The sequence below is a fragment of the Chanos chanos genome, chromosome 8, assembly GCF_902362185.1.
Source record: "Chanos chanos chromosome 8, fChaCha1.1, whole genome shotgun sequence".
In the NCBI taxonomy this organism is placed as follows: Eukaryota; Metazoa; Chordata; class Actinopteri; order Gonorynchiformes; family Chanidae; genus Chanos; species Chanos chanos.
Genome location: NC_044502.1, coordinates 38,139,278 through 38,158,446, shown reverse-complemented (window position 1 = coordinate 38,158,446; position 19,169 = coordinate 38,139,278). Strand labels below are relative to the sequence as shown.

At 42.7% G+C, this 19,169-nt stretch overlaps 1 protein-coding gene across 1 annotated transcript; it reads left to right on the top strand.

Annotated features, from left to right (window-relative positions):
• Positions 1-764: 764 nt before the first annotated feature.
• Positions 765-14,147, top strand: smg5 (SMG5 nonsense mediated mRNA decay factor). Its single transcript, XM_030782670.1, has 23 exons — positions 765-1,190; positions 2,166-2,264; positions 2,420-2,543; positions 3,173-3,329; positions 3,658-3,747; positions 3,971-4,060; positions 4,356-4,434; positions 4,708-4,833; positions 4,942-5,010; positions 5,103-5,314; positions 5,771-5,908; positions 6,037-6,351; positions 6,424-6,872; positions 7,003-7,158; positions 7,437-7,512; positions 7,908-8,083; positions 8,337-8,495; positions 9,423-9,482; positions 9,654-9,813; positions 10,153-10,243; positions 12,203-12,277; positions 12,925-13,063; positions 13,609-14,147. The coding sequence occupies exons 1-23, from the start codon at positions 1,126-1,128 to the stop codon at positions 13,690-13,692; spliced, it is 3,189 nt and encodes a 1,062-aa protein (XP_030638530.1). The 5' UTR covers positions 765-1,125; the 3' UTR covers positions 13,693-14,147.
• The last annotated feature ends 5,022 nt before the right edge of the window (positions 14,148-19,169 follow it).

Below are 19,169 nucleotides of genomic sequence, written 5' to 3'. Positions count from 1 at the left end.
TATTGCTAATGTATATTGATTTGTTATGAATGTTGAAATTATGATTATTTACATATTATGGTAATAATGATGATTATTACTGCAATGCTCATTTCATCATTTAATTTACTCACTGCGGTTAATGATATTATCTTCATTTCCTTTTTGAATAAACCGAAATTTATATTTTTCGGGTGAGTGAATCATAGCGAAAATACCTAAACAGATTAATAAAGAAATTATTAAATTCTTATCACAACTCGTTGCTTGAAAGCTTATTATGTGCTGTTTGTATTTCAAGTCACTGTTCTCATTATGTATTTCATAAAGGACTTCATTGCCTTAGAGAGCAAGGTTTAACAGCCATGAAATATGCTGCACTTCATGCATGCTGTACTGTACTTTCTTCAGCAAAAGATTACTCTAATAATGTTTCATTGTTATAAATATGAAACAGCAATACAAACTTCTTCTGGGGCTTAAAAAATGAAAGGCTGGCCAGTCTTTAAGACACATATTTATTCAAATGCAGTACTGATATGCTATTCAGATCTCTTAGGCATTCATCCTCAAATGACGCATATTTTTGTACGGTCTCATTTGAAGTCAAAAGAAAAATAGAACACTTTGCTGTAGATGCTCCAGAAGTGTTTCTTACGAAGAACACGATCTGGCAACCTTGTGACAAATCCGCGCGTATAGTTTAACCACCATCGTAATTCTCGCGATACTAAACAGCTCACTGTTTTCAGCAATAATGGCCGCTCTCGGAGCGATGCCTGGAACGGGGAACAACACAATATATACTTCGGGGAGTGACAGCTGACCTATTGCTAACTAAATCAATCGTTCATACCCTCTTCTACCCAAATACTGAACGGATGGGTAGAAGAGTGTGTGGCAGAGGACACAAGGAAAGACAGCGACACAGTTTAAGTGATCAGCAGAAGTAAGCTAGACAGCTAGCTAACGTGAGCCGACGTTAGCTAGCTAGCCAGCTACCCAGTCAGAGAGATAGCTACCGATAGCTACACAACCAGGCAAGCAAGCCTGTGTAAATTAGCTCTAGGTTACAGGGGGGCGGGTAGACAGCCAGTGCTAATCGTAAACTAGCCGAAACACTGGAAGTACGTTTTCTTTGCTAGTATGAGTGGACCCGGGCAAGACAGCGAGCCAGAGGCGAAAGTCCTTCATATCAAGCGGCTGTACAGGTGAGTACAATAAGGCCGATGAGATAGTTCGGATACCCTGTCATATTGTCATAAAAGGAACTAGTTATGTCACGCTAAGTTAGCTAGCTAGTCAGGGTAACGTCAACGGTTCGACTACAAGACGCTGTCCAGCAGCAAGAGAGTGGTTCTGCTCCAAATAAGGTTCAAGAGGTAGCTAACAGAACCCAGGTAGCTATCTAGTTGTGTATGGGCAGCTAGTCAGCAAGTGATGATGACGGCTGACTAAGTTAGCGAACTGCACACGTTGTGACAAATAACCCGGTGGTAAACCAAATTTCATTGACTAGCCGATCCACAAATCTAACGTGGAGCGAAACCCCACTGCCAGGCCATCATGAAAGGCAACGAAACAGCTACGGCATGCCGGCTCCAAGCATCCGGTTTCTTTCTGAGAATCACTCTGGTAGAGCTTTAAAATTGTCAACACTTGTAACGTTAGTTCACTTACCAAGCTGAAGGTTAGAACACGTGATATCAGTCATTTCATAGCTAGTGAAACAATAACGTTTTATTCTTTAAAGTATCAAAAAATCCGTAGTTTTAACTGCAGGTGATTGCTAGGAATTCGATTTGCAATGGCACCGGTTAGATATAACAGCGAATTATACATTGGTCTGAATCTTATGGTGTCGTTCAATTTGTTTTGTGTTCTCATATGTTTAGATATAGTTGCGTCTTTGCATGCTTATACGCTTATGTAGTCCTTATGAAGAACATACCGATGGATTGGATGAGCCAAGATAAACTATCAGTATAATGTAATCTGAATTAGCCATTACTCTAAGAATATCACTTTTAAGACAAATGTCTCCTCTTATTGTCCTAGGTGTCACCAATGTGGTGACTGTTTTAGTTATGAGATTGATTTGATTTTTGAGAACATGAGTGGACATCAGTTCCGCATTGAGAGGCTGTTGGTCATGCACTTTCTGGATTCCACCTTTTTTTACACAGAGCTGTAGTGGAGTCAGTGCATAAGTTGGATGTCATCATTGGCAGCAAGTCATCGTATAGGGAGGTCTTCAAACCAGAGAACATCAGCCTCCGCAACAAGTAAGCCTTGAAGCCTTGTGCTCTTTCAAAATTATGTCATCACAGTGATTGATGGTTACTTCGGGCTTCGGGTTAAGTTCAGTTCAGTCATGTTTCCCTTCAAAATAAATATACAGAGCAGTCACTTTTTTGGGTATCTGTCTCTGTGTTCCCAGGCTCAGAGAATTGTGTGTGAAGTTGATGTTTCTCCACCCTGTTGACTATGGCCGCAAGGCAGAGGAATTGCTGTGGAGAAAGGTCTACTACGAGGTCATTCAGGTCATCAAGACAAACAAGAAGGTATAGCTGTGTGTTTAAAACCTGTATGTCCTGAAGAAAAGTACACGTCCTCATCTGTGATTTTGTCCTAATCATCCCCTGTGATGTTGGAGATGATTAGATCTGTACAGTTAAACCCTGTGCTGCTCATTGTGTCATTTGAGCTGTTCATTTTCATTTCACTTGGCCTGATGGGACAGTTTCCTTGTAAAAAAAAGTGCTGAAATACATGTGGGGAAGTCGAAATACTTTGCTTGTTTTTTTTCAGTGTGAAATGCTTTGATTCTTTTCCTGAGCGAGCTGAGCACATCAGTGTCGCTCCCCTCGCTGAGGTCGTCAGCCCTTGTCACTGTCCGAAGCGCAACTTTAGAAACGTTTTAGCGGTCCACGCAGAGGCTAAGAGACAAAGATGGGCTAAGAGCACTGATAAAAACAAACAAAGCATTTTGCCTTTCCCACGTGTAATGCAGCGAATCACGGTGTATGTCATGGGTCCCGGGTCTTGAAAATGACAATATCATCTAAAATGCACTCGCATCGCATCCGGTTCTAAAGGGAGAAGCACGCACCCGGTCTTAAAGGGATCGTGCAAATGTTGCCTCTGGTCTTAATGGGTTAACACTCCCCTCTAACGCCTCTCCGTCTTACAGCACATTCACAGCCGCAGTGCTCTGGAGTGTGCTTACAGGACTCACCTGATCGCTGGAGTGGGTTTCTACCAGCACCTTCTTCTCTACATCCAGTCACACTATCAGCTGGAGCTACAGGACTGCATTGATTGGACACATGTCACAGATCCACTCATAGGCAAGTTATTGCTTTGTGGCGATGATTGATATCATATATGGCAAAATAATATTATTTGGCTCCTGGGTATGGGTATGTGGCAGGGTACACAGAGTCACCTTAGAGGCCTTATCTGTTCACAGGCTATTGTTGATTTTTTGCAACGCAATAGTTCTTTGGCTCATTAAGAGAAACAAGTGATTTGAGAGTGCTCAGACCTGGTTTTCTATGTAAATACCTGTAACACACCTGTGCTCCAAGAATGACTTAGGACAGTCCTGGTTCCTTGTGGATATGAAATGTTTCAGATTGCTGAAGTAGTCCATTTTCCTTTTTCCCATTTCATTAGGTCGTAAGAAGCCAGTCTCGGCCTCGCCCAAAGAGATGGAATGGGCCCAGATGGCATGCCATAGATGCCTTGTGTATTTGGGAGATCTTGGTAACGTCAGCCTTTCACCCTATACGTTGTACTAGAAATATGAAAATGAATGTATAATCACTCTTAGGAATTTGTAGTGGGTCGAATTTATTCTGTTTTTTGATTACATGTCACTTGAGATGTACATAGTATTTTATCTGAGATTTATTACCACCACACTGAACATTCAGTAGGTGGAGACAGGTTAAAGTGATGTTCAACGATTTTTTTTTTTTTTTTGCAGCTCGCTACCAGAACGAATTAGCTGGAGTGGAGGCGGAGCAGTTGGCCGAACGTTTTTATCACCAGGCCCTCTCTGTTACGCCACACGTTGGTAAATCACAGTTTCTCACATACATCACATCTTTGCAGAATACCCAGGGATACGTGTTTGATGGATGTCTTTTCAATGTCATTTAACTGCACTGTAACTGTTCACTTCTGTTACCATAGCCGCACATTCATATTCTCCGAAACATTTTTTAGACTTCTGTATAAATGATCAGAGTAGCGGCTTCAGTTATGGTATAACTTAAATTCATTTTCGTCACAAGTCAAATTGATCATAAATTAGCTCATCTGTTCACTCACTCATTTATTTATTTAATTCGTCTGCTTCTGTCTTTCAGGAATGCCTTTCAATCAGCTGGGTACGCTCGCTGGAAGTAAATTGTATAATGTGGAGGCCACCTATTACTACCTGCGCTGGTAAGAAATCATTTGTCATTTTTTAGTTTTCCTCAGGGTGTCAGTGTAGGCATACTGCAGCCACAGGAGATGAAAAGAGAGCAGCCGGTCATTTTAGTGATTTACTGTATCGTGCACTGCTGTCGAATATTGGCTCTTTTGGATGGATGATTTATCAGACCGAGGTAAAGGCGTAGGTTGAGTGCAGGGCCTCATTTGATGATGATGGCGGCATCTGTCTTTGTTAAGAAAGAACTAACGCGTCTGCCTTGACTTGCTGTTGTTGTCTTCCAGTATTCAGTCGGAGACTCCTTTTGATGGAGCCTATGGAAACCTGAAGCGTCTGTTTGACAAGGCAGCGAAGATGTACCATCAAGTCAAGAAACAGGAGATGAAGAAGCTCTCTCCCTCATGCCAGAGGTTAGTCTTTCCTTTGAAAGAGATAAAAAAAATAAATAACTTGAGAGTTGGTTGTCGAAGACAAGATTTTGTGATGCGGCGCTCAAATTTGTTCCTCCCTCCCCTCAGGTCAAAAGACATAAAACGATTTCTCGTGAGCTTTATGTACCTTCAGAGTTTGCTACAGCCCAAGAATAGGTAAGGTTGTCTTAAGTTCACATTTCGAGTTCGCTCGTACCACTGTCCATCTTCGCGTCGCCTGAAACCCTTGTTCTCCGCCCCGCGTTCAGTATGATGGAGACGGAGCTGACGTCGCTGTGCCAGTCCGTGCTGGAAGACTTTAACCTGGTGCTGTTCTACCTTCCTGCGCCTGCCCACAGCGACCACTCAGCCAGTGAGGAGGAGGCAGAACACGACTCGGGCTCCTCGGTTCTCCCAGACAGCCTGGTCTTTAAGATAGTGGTCACCTGCCTGATGGTGGTACACAGCCTCAAACGAGGAGGTGAGTGTGGGGAATGTCAGGATTAAAAACGGATGTCGTTCTCTTAAGAGGACCAAGACCACTCCTTATTCTTTTGTACTCGCATGGACCGTCTTAATATGGTGTTGATATGATCAGCGTGAATTGACAGTCTCATTCAAAGTATACTCATTTGTGCAAAATGCATTTCCTGTGATCATATAAATTATTGTAAACCTCTTTTTAAATGTTTATTTGATTGTCTCATGATTATTAGAACACCGATGTTCTTTTGGGTTCAAGTCCCTCCTAACCACAGTAGTTCTGTGAGCGTGTATTATATCTTGTTACATTTAAAAAAAACATTGAAACTGAAATAAAACTGAAATAACTTCGTTTTATTTGAATTAGGAAACTGAAACAGATCGACGCTTTTTAATCTTTTTAGGACTAAGATGTTTTGTGTTTTTTAACAGCCAAACGCCTGTTTTGTTTCAGGTTCCAAACAGTACAGTGCCTCCATCGCATTTACCCTAGCTCTTTTCTCTCACCTGGTCAACCACGTCAACATCCGACTGCAGGCTGAGCTGGAGGAGGGGGAGAGTGTTGTTCCACCACTACGGACTGACAACACAGGTTAGCTGACAAGATGGGGAGAGGAAGAGACAAGATTTTTCACTTTTTTTGATGTCTTTTCACTTATTGTTCTTTGGCTATTGTCAGTGAGCAGTTAAAACTTATTGCTGTGTTTCTGCTCATTGAAGATCCAGATTCCAGAGAGCTGGCCGGCACTGTGACTTTGGAAGACAGAACACTTCAGAACGGCTCGTTGGAAGAGGAAGATGACGAAGAGGACGAGGAGGAGAAAGAAAACGACGAGGACGACCTTAAAGGAGAAAGGAGGAGAGTTGGGGCTAAGAAAGGAACGGAGAAGAAGCTGAACCAGGAGAAACAGAAACAGAAGAGGAAGTATTCTCGCCTCTCCATGCTCCGTCGCCGTCGCTGCGCTCGCAAAGAGGACGAAAGCGACCTGAGCGAAGGATTCGAGAGCGACGAAGAGGACGACGAAGAAGACCTGAGTCAGATGGATGGTCTGGGGGCGACCGGATCCCAGATAAACTCCTCTTCTTTGGGGAAGGATGGACGGAGAGACCCGCTGGCTGAAGAAGGGAGCTGGGAAAGCGGGTCGGAGGAGGACGAGGGAGGCACGGCTTTCGACGTGGAGACGGACTCGGACATGAACAGTCAGGAATCTCGCTCGGATTTGGAAGACATGGAGGATTCAGAGAACGCGGCTCAAGACCAACAGCCGGATGACGAAGAGGAGGAGGAACAACGGCAGCCCAATAGGGTGGAAGGCTCCACCCCACCAGCTACTAACGGCCCTCTGCTGTCCAACGAGGCCAGCATCAGCAGTAACCTGCAGGCGATGTCCTCCCAGCTGTTCCAGGCTAAACGCTGCTTCCGCCTCGCGCCCACTTTCAGTAACGTGCTGCTCCGACCTCAGAACGCCACTAACCCCACCCCTGAATCAGACCCTATCCCTTCAAATGAAGCCACGCCTCCTCCAGGAGACCCGCCCAGCAACACAAGCCCCGACATTGCAAATGGAACCAATGAAAATGGTACGGTGCTCTTCATTTGTAAAAATAAGAGTGCTGATGTTTCGTTACGTATTTGGAATCATGTTAATGAACTTTTTCTTCTTCTCTTAAGAAATTGATTCTGACCCTGAGGGCAGTGAACACAGCAACGAGTCATCTCGGAGTGAGAAGACGTTGCCCGAACGACTTGAAATTCTGACCAATCAGGGTCTTATCCAGGTTGTGAAGATCTTTGTGGATTGGTTGAGGACAAATACAGATATTATCCTTATGTGTGCACAGGTAAAGCATACTTCATTGAATAAGTTTCTCATCCATGGTTTATTTTAAAATCACCTAAATTGTTTATGAAATGTAATTTTGTGACAATTTAAATGCATTTCATAGCTTGAGACCTTATGCATTACACGTCTAGGTAAAATTACTTGCCTGTTTATCTAAATGATCTCAAATGGTTTTCATTTCCTGCGTCTGGTTTAAAGTGTTCAGTCATATGCAATCTTAATGTCAGCTCTGTCTACCTTGTTTGAGACATCTACAATTTCTGTACTCCAATATAGAGTTCTCAGAGCTTGTGGAACAGACTCTCCGTGTTGCTTAACTTACTGCCTGATGGAAACAAAATCCTAGAGGAAGGTGAGATGAACACTTCTGATCTTCCCCGTCCTGTAATTATGGAGCTCCACACTTAGCTTGGTAGTTGATTTGTTAAACTAGTAGCCCTTGTCCTCCAACTTCATTAAATATGATTGCAGCCTCTGTGGAAGATCTCATATGGGACGCAGAATATTTCTCACTGCCGGTTTAGTTTGGACTTGCAAATGGAAAAGTAGATTACACATCAATTTGAGTGGTAATTTTCCATAAGCAGCATAAAAAAAGAAGGTTTTTTCATCTCATTATCCACACCCACTTAGATCTTGTGGCAAAACCTGCAAGCTGCGATATTGTCTTTGAGTCATGAGGTTTCGGGACGTGTTTATGACTCTTGGGTTTTTGGCTGATGTAATAATACAGATTATTTCCCACAGAACTTGGTTTGAATAAGGAGGTGAGAGAGCTCCTTAATGACTGCGAGCAGCCTGGTTTGGTCCAGACACTGCTCCTGCCAGAGGACCTGGCCCTACGCCACCTCCCTGCCCTCAGCCTGGCCCACCGCCGCCTCGACTTCACCTGCCACAGACCCTCTCTCACGCCGCTGGACGAGGTACCTCCGCCCGCGCTGCTTTCCTCATTCATGCGTTTACGTGCATGAGGGAGACTACTTGTCATTCCACTACAGTGCGAACTGAAACCGAATCGAAAAAGGGTCCTGTTATTCATGTACGATTTCCTATTAATAGCCACTCTCCCATTCTAAAGGAGCTTTTCACCACTTTTCTCTCTCTCTCTCTCTTTCTCTCTTTCTTTTTCTCTCCCTCTCTCCCCTCATTCTCATTCTCATTCTAAATGACGCCCAGTGTGTGGTGCGCTTGTGCTGCATTCGCAGTTTTGGCCACTTCCTCACTAATCTCCAGGGCAACATATTGCACTTCAACCCAGAGGCAGGCATCTTCACCAGCATTGGCCAATCAGATCAAGAGAATCTGGTTCAGCAGGCAAAGGCCCAGTTTCGCATGGTAAGAAGACTGGCTCAGCAGGTTCATTAACCGCCGACTTACTGGGCACATTATACTTTACGGGTCTCTCTTATTTTAAAAACCATGTAAAAGCCCTGGAAAACTGAATAATTATGTCATTCTGTTTTTAATAAATGGGGCTGAAATAAAGTCATAGTATCTAATATCTGTAGAGAAACAGTTTTTGCGCTTTGATGACCTAGTTGACTGCTGTATAATGTTATACTCATTTTAATTCCACAAAGGAAATAATTATCATTTTGGTCCATTTTGTTCAGCTCCCAAAGCAATGAGGAATCAGCCAAGTGAAATGCTTGAAATTATGATGATTATTTGATTTCTCTCTGAGCGGGATGTTTCTAGAAGACTTCCCTGTTATTGTAATGAAAAGAAAAAGTGTTTAATTTAAAATTGAAAACATACTTCCTTAATAAAAGATACTTCTCAGAGTACCTTTGCTGGAAAACCAGTATGTTTTACTTGGGATGTGTGCAAACCTGATTTTTAGTAGTTACCACTGCTATGATTGATATCTGCAATTTATTGGCGCGTGGCTTGTGTGTGTGTGTCTGTCTGTGAACATATGTGTATGTGTGTGTTTGTCTGAGTCTTTCTGTGTGTATGTCTGTGTCTGTGTGTCTGTCTGTGTCTATCTGTGTGTTTGTCTGTGTGTGTGTGTGTGTGTGTGTGTATGTGTCTGTGCCTATCTGTCTGTCTCTCTGTGTGTGTATCTGTGTGTGTGTGTCTGTGTGTGTCTGTGTGTGTGTGTGTCTGTGTCTATCTGTGTGTCTGTCTGTGTCTATCTGTGTGTGTCTGTCTGTGTGTTTGTCTGTGTGTGTGTGTGTGTCTGTGTGTGTCTGTCTGTCTCTCTGTGTGTGTATCTGTGTGAGTTGTATATGATAATCCCATGCTGTTTGGACTCTGCAGGCAGAGGAGGAGGCTCGCAGAAACCGTCTAATGAGGGACATGGCCCAGCTTCGCCTGCAGGTCAAATATTATTCTTACAGCTAAGCTCAGAAACATGACCAAACCTGTGACATGACTCTAACTGCTTTATTTGGACCCGCTGCCTGTTTTTCCCTGACTTTCTGCTCTTATCGCCGTGTTACAGTCCCGTGATGTTGATTCAGGCAGCATTGCTTTGCTTTTTCCCCACAGTTAGAGGTATCTCAGCTGGAGGGCAGTCTCCAGCAGCCCAAAGCCCAGTCCTCCATGTCCCCTTACCTGGTTCCTGATACAGCTGCTCTGTGCCAGCACCTGGGCCTGCTCAGACAGCTGGCTGCCAGTGGCTGCTTCATCATCATTATCCCCCGCACAGGTCAGACGCGTTACAGCTCCGGACTCACACTATGAGTACTGGATTTATTAATAGAACAAAACACTCCGTGCTGTGGTTGTCCAGTGCGACTGGTATCCTGGAGTTAAGGCTGAATAGAACAATGCACTGTGCCGCGATACGGTTAGTCGTGAGCTCTGTCCACACCGTGTTGCCGTACAGATCGTCCATATATACACAATACTGGCTTGTCACGTTAAAATCTGCATAGACTTGTGTTTGTGTGTGTGTATGTGTGTGCATTCACGTGCATAAATGATTAAATTGATCGTACGAGCCTTTACAAAGCATCTTACTCTTTATTGATTACCTTTCCCACAGTGATTGATGGGCTGGACGTGCTGAAGAAGGAAAATGCCGGAGCACGAGACGGAATCCGTTTCCTCGAGTCCGAGTTCCGCAAAGGGAACAGGTACGAACTAGTAATCTGAGATGCGTCGCTTGACTGTCAACTTGACAGGTTTAAATATGCGAGAGGGAAAAGGCCGCGGGATGCTTGACTGTTCAAACACAGTCACGGGGTTTCCACAGTTTGTTGGATGACTGGAAATCTCCCTCTGTTTACCTGTCTCCAACTTGTTGTTCCACATTGGTTTTCAATGAAATAATAATGTGTGTGGGTGTGGATTGTAGGACTACCTTGGTAGCACATAATACAATGTGGCAAAGCACCACATGTGGAAACTTTGTTTGCACAAAGCTGTTACTGCAGTAATAGCTCTGTGGCCATTAATCTTAATATAGAATCAGTGCAGATAACATTTTCCTGTGTCAGTCACTACAACACCAACAGGGCCAAACATGCTGATTACAATGACTGTTTACAGTGTTCAATTGATTTTGTAAGTTGCTGTGTTTCCCCTTTAATTCATTTAACTTCAGTTGGTAAAATTAGTTGGTATATGATGAATAGTACATTTATAGATACATAATCGTGTTGATCATGTGCTTTCACCTAATACAAGCGCCTGTGCAAGTACACACACAAACGCACAGATGGACCCACAGTGGTGAGAAGTTAACTAACTTCCATGTCTAAACATGATTTCTAAACCTGAATATCTTCAGTTGCTGAGATAACAGTTGCGCACTGAAAAGTATGCTGGAGTCTGCGTTAATGTATTTAAATATTATCAACAAATAGTAATAGATAATCCCTACTCATTTACATCAACTCCAGTAGACTCTCACGAATGATATGAAATGACATTCAAAGATGCAGTACCTTTTGACTAAGAAACTGTATGTCATGTGCTTCATGAAGATGCTTTTTATGGCTTGGTCTCCGTTCAGAACCAGGGCCAGTACACCAAAACAGATGTAACTAGGGCCAGTGCACCAAAACAGATGTAACTAGGGCCAGTGCACCAAAACAGATGTAACTAGGGCCAGTGCACCAATGTAACTAGGGCCAGGGGTGAATCTATTGTGACATGAAAACTGTTTTGTTGGAGCATTTTAGGTAGCCTGGTGCATCCTTTGTTGCAAAGACTGTTTTCCCAGAAGGTTCATGTCCCAAGGTGATAGCACAGAATACACAGGAAATGGATTGAAGATTTATTTAACACTATGATGCTGGGCTACCATAGCCCATCAGTGACCAGCTGTAAACACAGTCAGACCTTTATGGGGAGTTGTTGTGGATTAACTTTTCAATTTCATCTCACAAAGAACTCAGAATGTTCCCTCTTAAAGAATGGTCCAGTGTCCCACCGCACACAGTTGAAAACTTGTATAAGAGCATTCCAAGACGGATTTAAACTGCTCTGAGGACAAAGCGTGGCCCAAATCCTTATTAGCCGCCAGATATATCGTCGGATGTTTCCATTTGTTTTTCGCCCACTGTACATCTGACACGGTGTGGCTCAAGTCTGACATCACCATAGATGCTACAAACATCTCCAACCTTCTGTAAACAGATCATTTTTACTTCTGACAAAATAGTTGCATGTCTCCAAGTTACAACAAGCCATTTCTGCCTCTCTAGGGTGAACGCATATCATGTCAATAAGGTAATGATACACGTTTGGATAAGTCAAATTTGGTGAGAGCTTTAACACAGCCAAAAATAAACACTGACAGCTTTGTTTGAGGAGTATGATAACAGGTATGTGAAGTTCATTGTCAGCGTCTGCCCATATGTCATTTGTTCAGCTTTGGTTAGGCTCATGAAGCCAATCAATTTGATGATCAGTCGAAGAGAGAGAGAGAAAAAAAAATATGCGGTGAAATATTTTTGGAAGTAATGAAGAGATGCACGTGCAGCAGCATCTCTATCGTTTCCATAGAATCAGTCTGCGGAGAGTCTCGCGTGTAACGTGCGTCCTCAACGCCCTCACGTCTTTGCCTTTTCTCTCCGTGTGGGGCGCAGGTACATCCGCTGTCAGAAAGAATCTGGGAGAAGCTTTGAGAGAGACAAACTGAAACGACAGGACATCGAAGCTTGGTGAGCCCCGTTCTGACCGAGATCCACCGGTTTGTAGGGACGGACAGGCATTGGCTGATTACACTGAATATTCAGAACAGAGCTGAACCTGAGATCTGACTTGACTTTCACTTACCTTTTTTTTTTTTTTTTAAATAATTTTAATGAACTAATTAATAAATAGTTCTTATTGCTGGTGACAGCGCCTCGTAGCAGAAGCACATTTTCTCTGCAGGGTTAAGGAGACGGGTAATCATCACAGGGGTGTATGCAAATATTTTTAGATAATCAACGAACAACACATTCAGTTAAACTTGTTCAGCTGGCACAGTTAACAAATTGTATTAAATGGCAGTAAAATGATTAAGGTGAATTTCATTTCAAGAGCGTCGGGAAGAGGCTCCGATTCCCCCCTTTCGGGCTTTTCTCCAAGGCACTGCTGCATGCAAATACGTTGGTGCCTTTTTTAGCGCTTGCATTAAATGTTTTACACACAGAATAAGTATTCAGCGAGATTCAAGCCGATCGATTAATACCAGTCAGGAAATTATTTTAAAAAATGCCCATCTCTACCGTGCTAAGCGTCCAAATCTGTGTGAATACCTTTCATTCTGCAAGATTAAACTCTTATCCTCCTAAAGCGGTTTATTGATCTACCTTCTCCGCAGGCATCTTTATAAGATGGTGGACAGCTGTCGTCAGCTGACGGGCTCTCAGAGCAGCGGGGATGAGGACACGGCGGGCATGGTGACCGTCCTGACCGGACACACTCTAGACGAGCTGTCCGAGCGCTCCGCCCCGATGAAGGTCGGTCCGCTTTGGGCGACTGGCCCTTTGCACGGCCTCTCCACTCACTTCCACCGTGTTTTCAGCTCCAACGCGCAATCCGTTTTTGGAGTCGTCCCGTCAGCCGTTGGCTCTTATAAAGCTATTCTTATTCGCTCCGCCATGTGGGCTCATTTACTCAGTGTTGGGATATCTTGTGTGGTGTGGAGGGCTGATCTTAGGGTATATTAGCCTTTTTGTAGGAGAATAGTAGGCCCGGCCAAGTGTATATTGATGCATTCCTTTGAAAAGTTTACACATTGTAGTACACAATTTTTAAACAGAATGGCGGAGTACCATAAGGTCAGATATTGTTTGAGAAGCTTATCTAAACTTTCAGGCTCTCTGGTTTGGCTGGTATGTGCAGCTGTCCACACTTAGCTATATTTTTAGATTCCCATGAGTTTGGAGACATATCAGTATCCTAACATTCGTAACGGAGTAATTCTCACCCATGCCTCTGTCTTTGTAAGTCGTCATTAAAGCTCCTTTGTGAGGACATTTTGTATCTTCGGTTTCTTTTGCAGTCGGCCGTGCAGGCAGTGGCGGCGGCAGGCATGGAGCTGAAGAATATCGTGGAGTTTTACCGCCAGTGGAAGGAGATGGGCTGAGAGGGAGAGGGACCGAGGTCGGCCCGGCGCTCAGCTGATCACACATTCACTCCCTCTCTCTTTCTCTCGCTCGCTCTCTCTTTATCTCTCTCTCTCTCTCTCTCTCTCTCTCTCTCCCACTCTATTGCTCTGTCTGTATCTGCGTCTCCAGCAAAGTAACTCAAAGATTGAGGGATGGAAAAAATGGAGGGTACAAAAGTGAGGTAAAACAAAGGGGCATAGGTGCTTAAAAAAAAAAACTAGCAGCTCCTCAACCCCATCGAAGGAGGCGACTCCACAAAGCTGGAGTAAGACAGCGGGATACAACACGGTCTAAGTGCCACTGGTTCACAAAGAGAACCAGGTATAAACTGATGAAATGAGAATAAACGTGTTGAGAGAGAAAAAAAACCACATATACACACATACATTTAAATGGAGAAATGAAACCCATAATTAAAGCAAAGTTGTTGTTTTTTTTTTCCTTTTTTTTATCTCTTTTTTTTTTTTTTATCCCCTCCTTTTCCTGTGTTCGTGTTGTGATGGGGGTGAACACAGACAGCACTATGTCCTTGGCTATTTGGCAAGACAATGGTAAAGGTTTGGCAGTGACCAGAAAACAAGAGAGCTAATCTCTGACCAGAAACAAGTCACTTTTGACCCCTGTGGGATCCTAGAATCACAGGGAGAAACAGGTCAGCGGATGGCCACTTCTTCTGGTTTTGTTTTCTTTTTCATGTGGCTTGAGTGTGTCGTGTGTGCATGTGTTACTGTGTGAGTGTGTGTGCGTATGTGTGTGTGTGTATGGGTTCATTTGTGGCTGATGTATTGTGATATCTGTCTGTGACGTGAATGAGACATGTAAGGAAGATGGTTGGTTTTATTTGATTTTATTTTTGTATGTTGTACTGTGCTTTTGCTTTTGTAAACTGTGCTGATCACAGGGAATGAGGGGGATTGGGGGTGAAGTTCTCATATAGGTCCTGCTGGAAGATTGTATTTGGCAAAATGATATGGTCTCTGTATTAGAGTTGGATTGATTACAGTCAGCTTTATCACCTCACCCTGGTCATAGTCAGACCTTGCAGTGCTGACCAATGTGAATGTGGTTATTTTCAACTTCATAAACCTCAGTCTATACCATAAACAGTTTTTGTCACCCATTTACCATCACTGTTCCATAGTACCTGTCCCATACTGCACAGTGCAAAAGAAACCAATGTATGTGTGAGGCCATGCAGTAAACAATTAAAAAAAAAACTTCATCTTATAGTCTCTTTCTTTTGATATTTACATTTACGTAATATTTATATGCAGTGGTTTCTGTTATATTCACATTAATGCTAAAAGGTGTTTTCTGTGGTCATGTGATATGAAATACATGTCCTTTTGCTAAATAAGAACATGACCAAAGGAAAACGCATACCTCAGCTACTACAGCCAGATGCAGTTGTCAAAGCTTGTAACTGTTGAGGAAAAATTGGAGTGGAAAACGCTCGGTTTAAATGATCAGGTCCATGCGCAATGCCAAGCTTTCCTTCCCTATTCATTTGAAGAGTGTCTGCCAGAGACAACCATGCAGTGCACACTGATGAGAGTCAGTGCATTCCTCTGGTTTTTGACCAGCTTTATTCTGTTCAGTGTGTTAGCACTCAAATTCAAAAGTGCTTTCCCCCTCCGAAATGTGATAAACTAAACTTTATATACGTGTGTGTATGCGTGTAAACAGGAAGGGTTGTCAGTTCTTGCCCCTTTTTTTTTTTTTTTTAAAGTATATTATGTAACTTTTCAACTCTGAGTAATTGTCATCGGAGTATCCTCAAATAGCCAAGAGCACGCCCTGACAAAGTAAAGACAAAAATCTGGGACTGTAATGATGGGCTTAGAAAAACACTACAGATTATTTTTCACCGTACTGCATTGAGTGTTTGAGTGCGGCTGTAAGTGAGAAAAGCTCGCCACAAAACATGGAAATGGAAAAGGGTGTTGATCTAGAGGTTAACATCATAACAAAGGTTTCTGCAGAATCAAGCATTAGTCTCATCAAAAGGCTCTCTTTGAATCTTGGACAATAGAGGAGTGCATTACCTGATCAGGTCTGTACGACATAATGAGAGATCTTACTTCATCCTGTGTGATTCCCTCCACTTTGAGAGGGAACATGTGAAATACTAGTTCTGTTTTAGATTCATGAGTCATGGATATTGCAACCAGAGGAAGTTACTTTAGATTTTACATTTGTTTGCTTGTGAATAGTTGCTATGTGGAAGTTTTAGCAGTACTTTTTTGCACGTTTGTTCATGTGGTAAAATCCACCTCATTATCTTCTGTGGCCTCACTGATCTGACGTCACGGCAAACCAAGAGATAAAACTTGAGATTTTTTAGCGGTGTTCTCCACTTCTCAGAGACGAGAGAATTTTGACCAATAACATAGCCGCTTTCTGTTATGCTCCCAGCATCAAGTTTGCAAGAAACACACTGTGATAATGTTGAAATGTGAACACATCCGATGCGAACTCTCATCTGAGCAATCAGTTCAAATTGTGAAGTTCAGGCATTACTCAACAAGCACTAGAACCTTGAGGCTCCACTGCAAATTAGAGTACAGACATGCCACTTTCCTCTTTTACCCAGAGGAGATGATCATACAATTTTAAAAAAAATGCATGAAAAATTAAAGTTCCATTTGTTGTTTAAAACTGATTTCATGTCTTTCGACAGCTTTCGTCGTTGAACCCTGGAGTTAGGTAATCTGACCCACATTGCAATTGAAATTCTCCCTGGCACTCCGTCCGCTCTCTTTTTTAAAGTCTGCATATTCAGCATTGTGTTCTCGGGCCAACTACTGTAGGTCTCTATGCCCCCCATCCCTCTCCACACCATTCTCACAGTCTCGTGCCCTCAACTGCTCAGGGCCGCATGCCCAGATCTCATCGCAACGCACTATGATCAGACCGGCAGATCTGGCAGCGAATTCCCAGCTACTCTGTCAGCGGATGGCAAAGCCTTGCCCCAGTTTTGAGGGGCATTTTTTCACCGCCCCGTTTCCATGCCAGAATGAACCCCCATGCTTTAGCAGAGAGGACAAGGAAAACGGTGCTACCAGAGCAGAAAATTGAACTTGCTTCACCTTTGTAACTTACACACACACTGATAGATTTAAAGTTAGGTTTAAAAAAGGGAAAGAAACTAAAACCAGATGTAAAGACTGGGATTTCTGCCCTACTCGTTACAAAAGAAAACGGCCTTCGTACGTATTATAGTCTCTATAGATGGAGAAAAATATAACAGTAAATTTATCCGCACTACACGAAGAGATAAAAATGAATCAGCGGTTATTTACGAATGCAACTGGTTTTCTATCCAGCAGTCAGAAACATTACGGCGTCTTGAAATACATGTCAGTGACACATGGGGCTCTGAACAAATGTATTAATTTTTTGGAAGTTACTGTTTCCCAAAGGATGAGAAGATTTCCACGCATTATTTTACGATAGTCTCCTGATTCTGAAAACAAGGTGTCTTTCTTGTTCCCATCCAATGAGAAAGTGGTTGTGGACAGAGGGTGGGATTTCGATTGGTTAACCAATGTTTTCATTAGTTTCCAAAGGAATGCAAGTAGAAAACAGACAAAGCTACGAAATGATCCAGAAGGTTTTAAGGATTAAATTAGAGATGGAACTGTAGCTCTGTCCCATCACGATAGAACGTCACGGGAATACATGCAGGCGATATCATCGCTTCAACTGAGAAGCGCAAATGATCTCATTAACAACATTAAGCTAAAAGGTCTGAACCTTCTTCTCTTGTTCTATAAGTCTGTTTTACTGTTATTTTTGATGCTTTATCTTACGGAGGGCGTTTTGGGACACGAAAACATGAACGTTAGAATAGCTTGACTGTGTTTCGATGTTTCAATGTTCATTGGAATTTACTGTGACCACTCCCGTTAAATATACAGTATCCGACTTGGTGTGAAATTTTGCTGAACCGTTGTGGTTTTTTTCTTTCTCTTTTTTCTGTACTGTCCCTTGAGAGGGGTTAACGATGTGTTTTGCTTCGACAGTCTGCTGTCGGTCACGGCTCACGAAAACTTAATGGAAATTCACAAATGTTCTCTAGGAAAAGAGTTGCTTCGCTGACAAACGTTTGAAAAACAAGTCTTTCAGAATGTTATCATTAGGTTGTTTTTACGCTGCTGGTGTGTGGTTCCATCCGTTGTAACATGCTACTCGAGTGTGTAAATAGATTAGGCACAAAGTTTTAAATATTGTGAGTTGTTTTATCATTAACACTGTAAGATTGCCCAGTATTACTGGGCATTGTTACTGGACAATACCGTCGGGCTACGAAGTCGACTTTTTGAGTTGACAGGTGATGAAGAGTAAATATACATTGTGCTATAGGTTTGGCCGTTAAACGTTCTAGTGGATCTTCTGCACACATGGCCCTTGTTTTTGTTGCCTCAAAAGTCCACGTGAGCACTGATGATCGCTCCTTCACTCCTCCAGGTTTCCCTAGTCCATACTGTAACTTGAAGGACTGCCCTAAGCTCCTAGCTTCAAGAGGCAGAAAAGGCAAGCCCATTGGTTTCCTGTCTTACCAAACGCCTCTTTTTTTACACAGTTTTCTGTTCTGCGTGCGGGGATCGCCGTGAATTCTAAGTTTGACCAGCGGAATGAAGAAAGTTCCTCACCATTGTATGTATCTCTGTCATTCATGTCTTTAATTGCGTTCTTATAGCTTTTATTGGATGTTGCTCTAAGTTACATTTGGAGGTGCATAGTGGAAAAGATATTTAATGGAAGGATCTTTACAAGTTACACCACAGCTTATAGCTCAGTTCTTTCACGTCGTTTTTGGGTGGTTTTTAGCATTCACTGGGGAAACATTGCAGTTTTTCTGTAGTGTCTGATCTATGTATTTTTGCTTGAGATGGGCTGTAGATTAAGAGCTAATTAGCAGTCATGAGTTTTGAATTCATTACCAGCAAATGTAATAACGGTATTGGTGGGTTTTCCCAGGTTTAATGTTCTTTAAGTGGTTGTCTATCATCTGCCTTTTTTTTAAAAGGAGAAACAATACAAGGTATGCTCAAAACAGGATAGTCATAGTTCTCAATTTATGCCCAGGAATGCACAGTGAAGTCAGTGAAGATGAGGGTAGAGAAGTGGAAAATCTTCTGAGGCTCCTAGATGAATGCAACCAACATAAGAATTCAAATGATACAAATTCATAGCCGGGCCTCTTGTGCAAAAGTTTGTTCGTAGCTGCATGTCTTTAAGATGAACTTGGAGAAAAACGTGTGATCTTGTTCGTGTTCAGCCCACTTATTGCTCGTAATTTTCCAAGAAGAAGTGCACAACCTGACAGCCAAATAAACACTTTCAAGAACAAGCCCATTTCTGAAAGGCCTCTGGAGAGATTAACACTTAAATATCTGAATTCTTGTTATAAGGTTCAACACCTTTGTCCAAAAACACTGCTCTCCACACT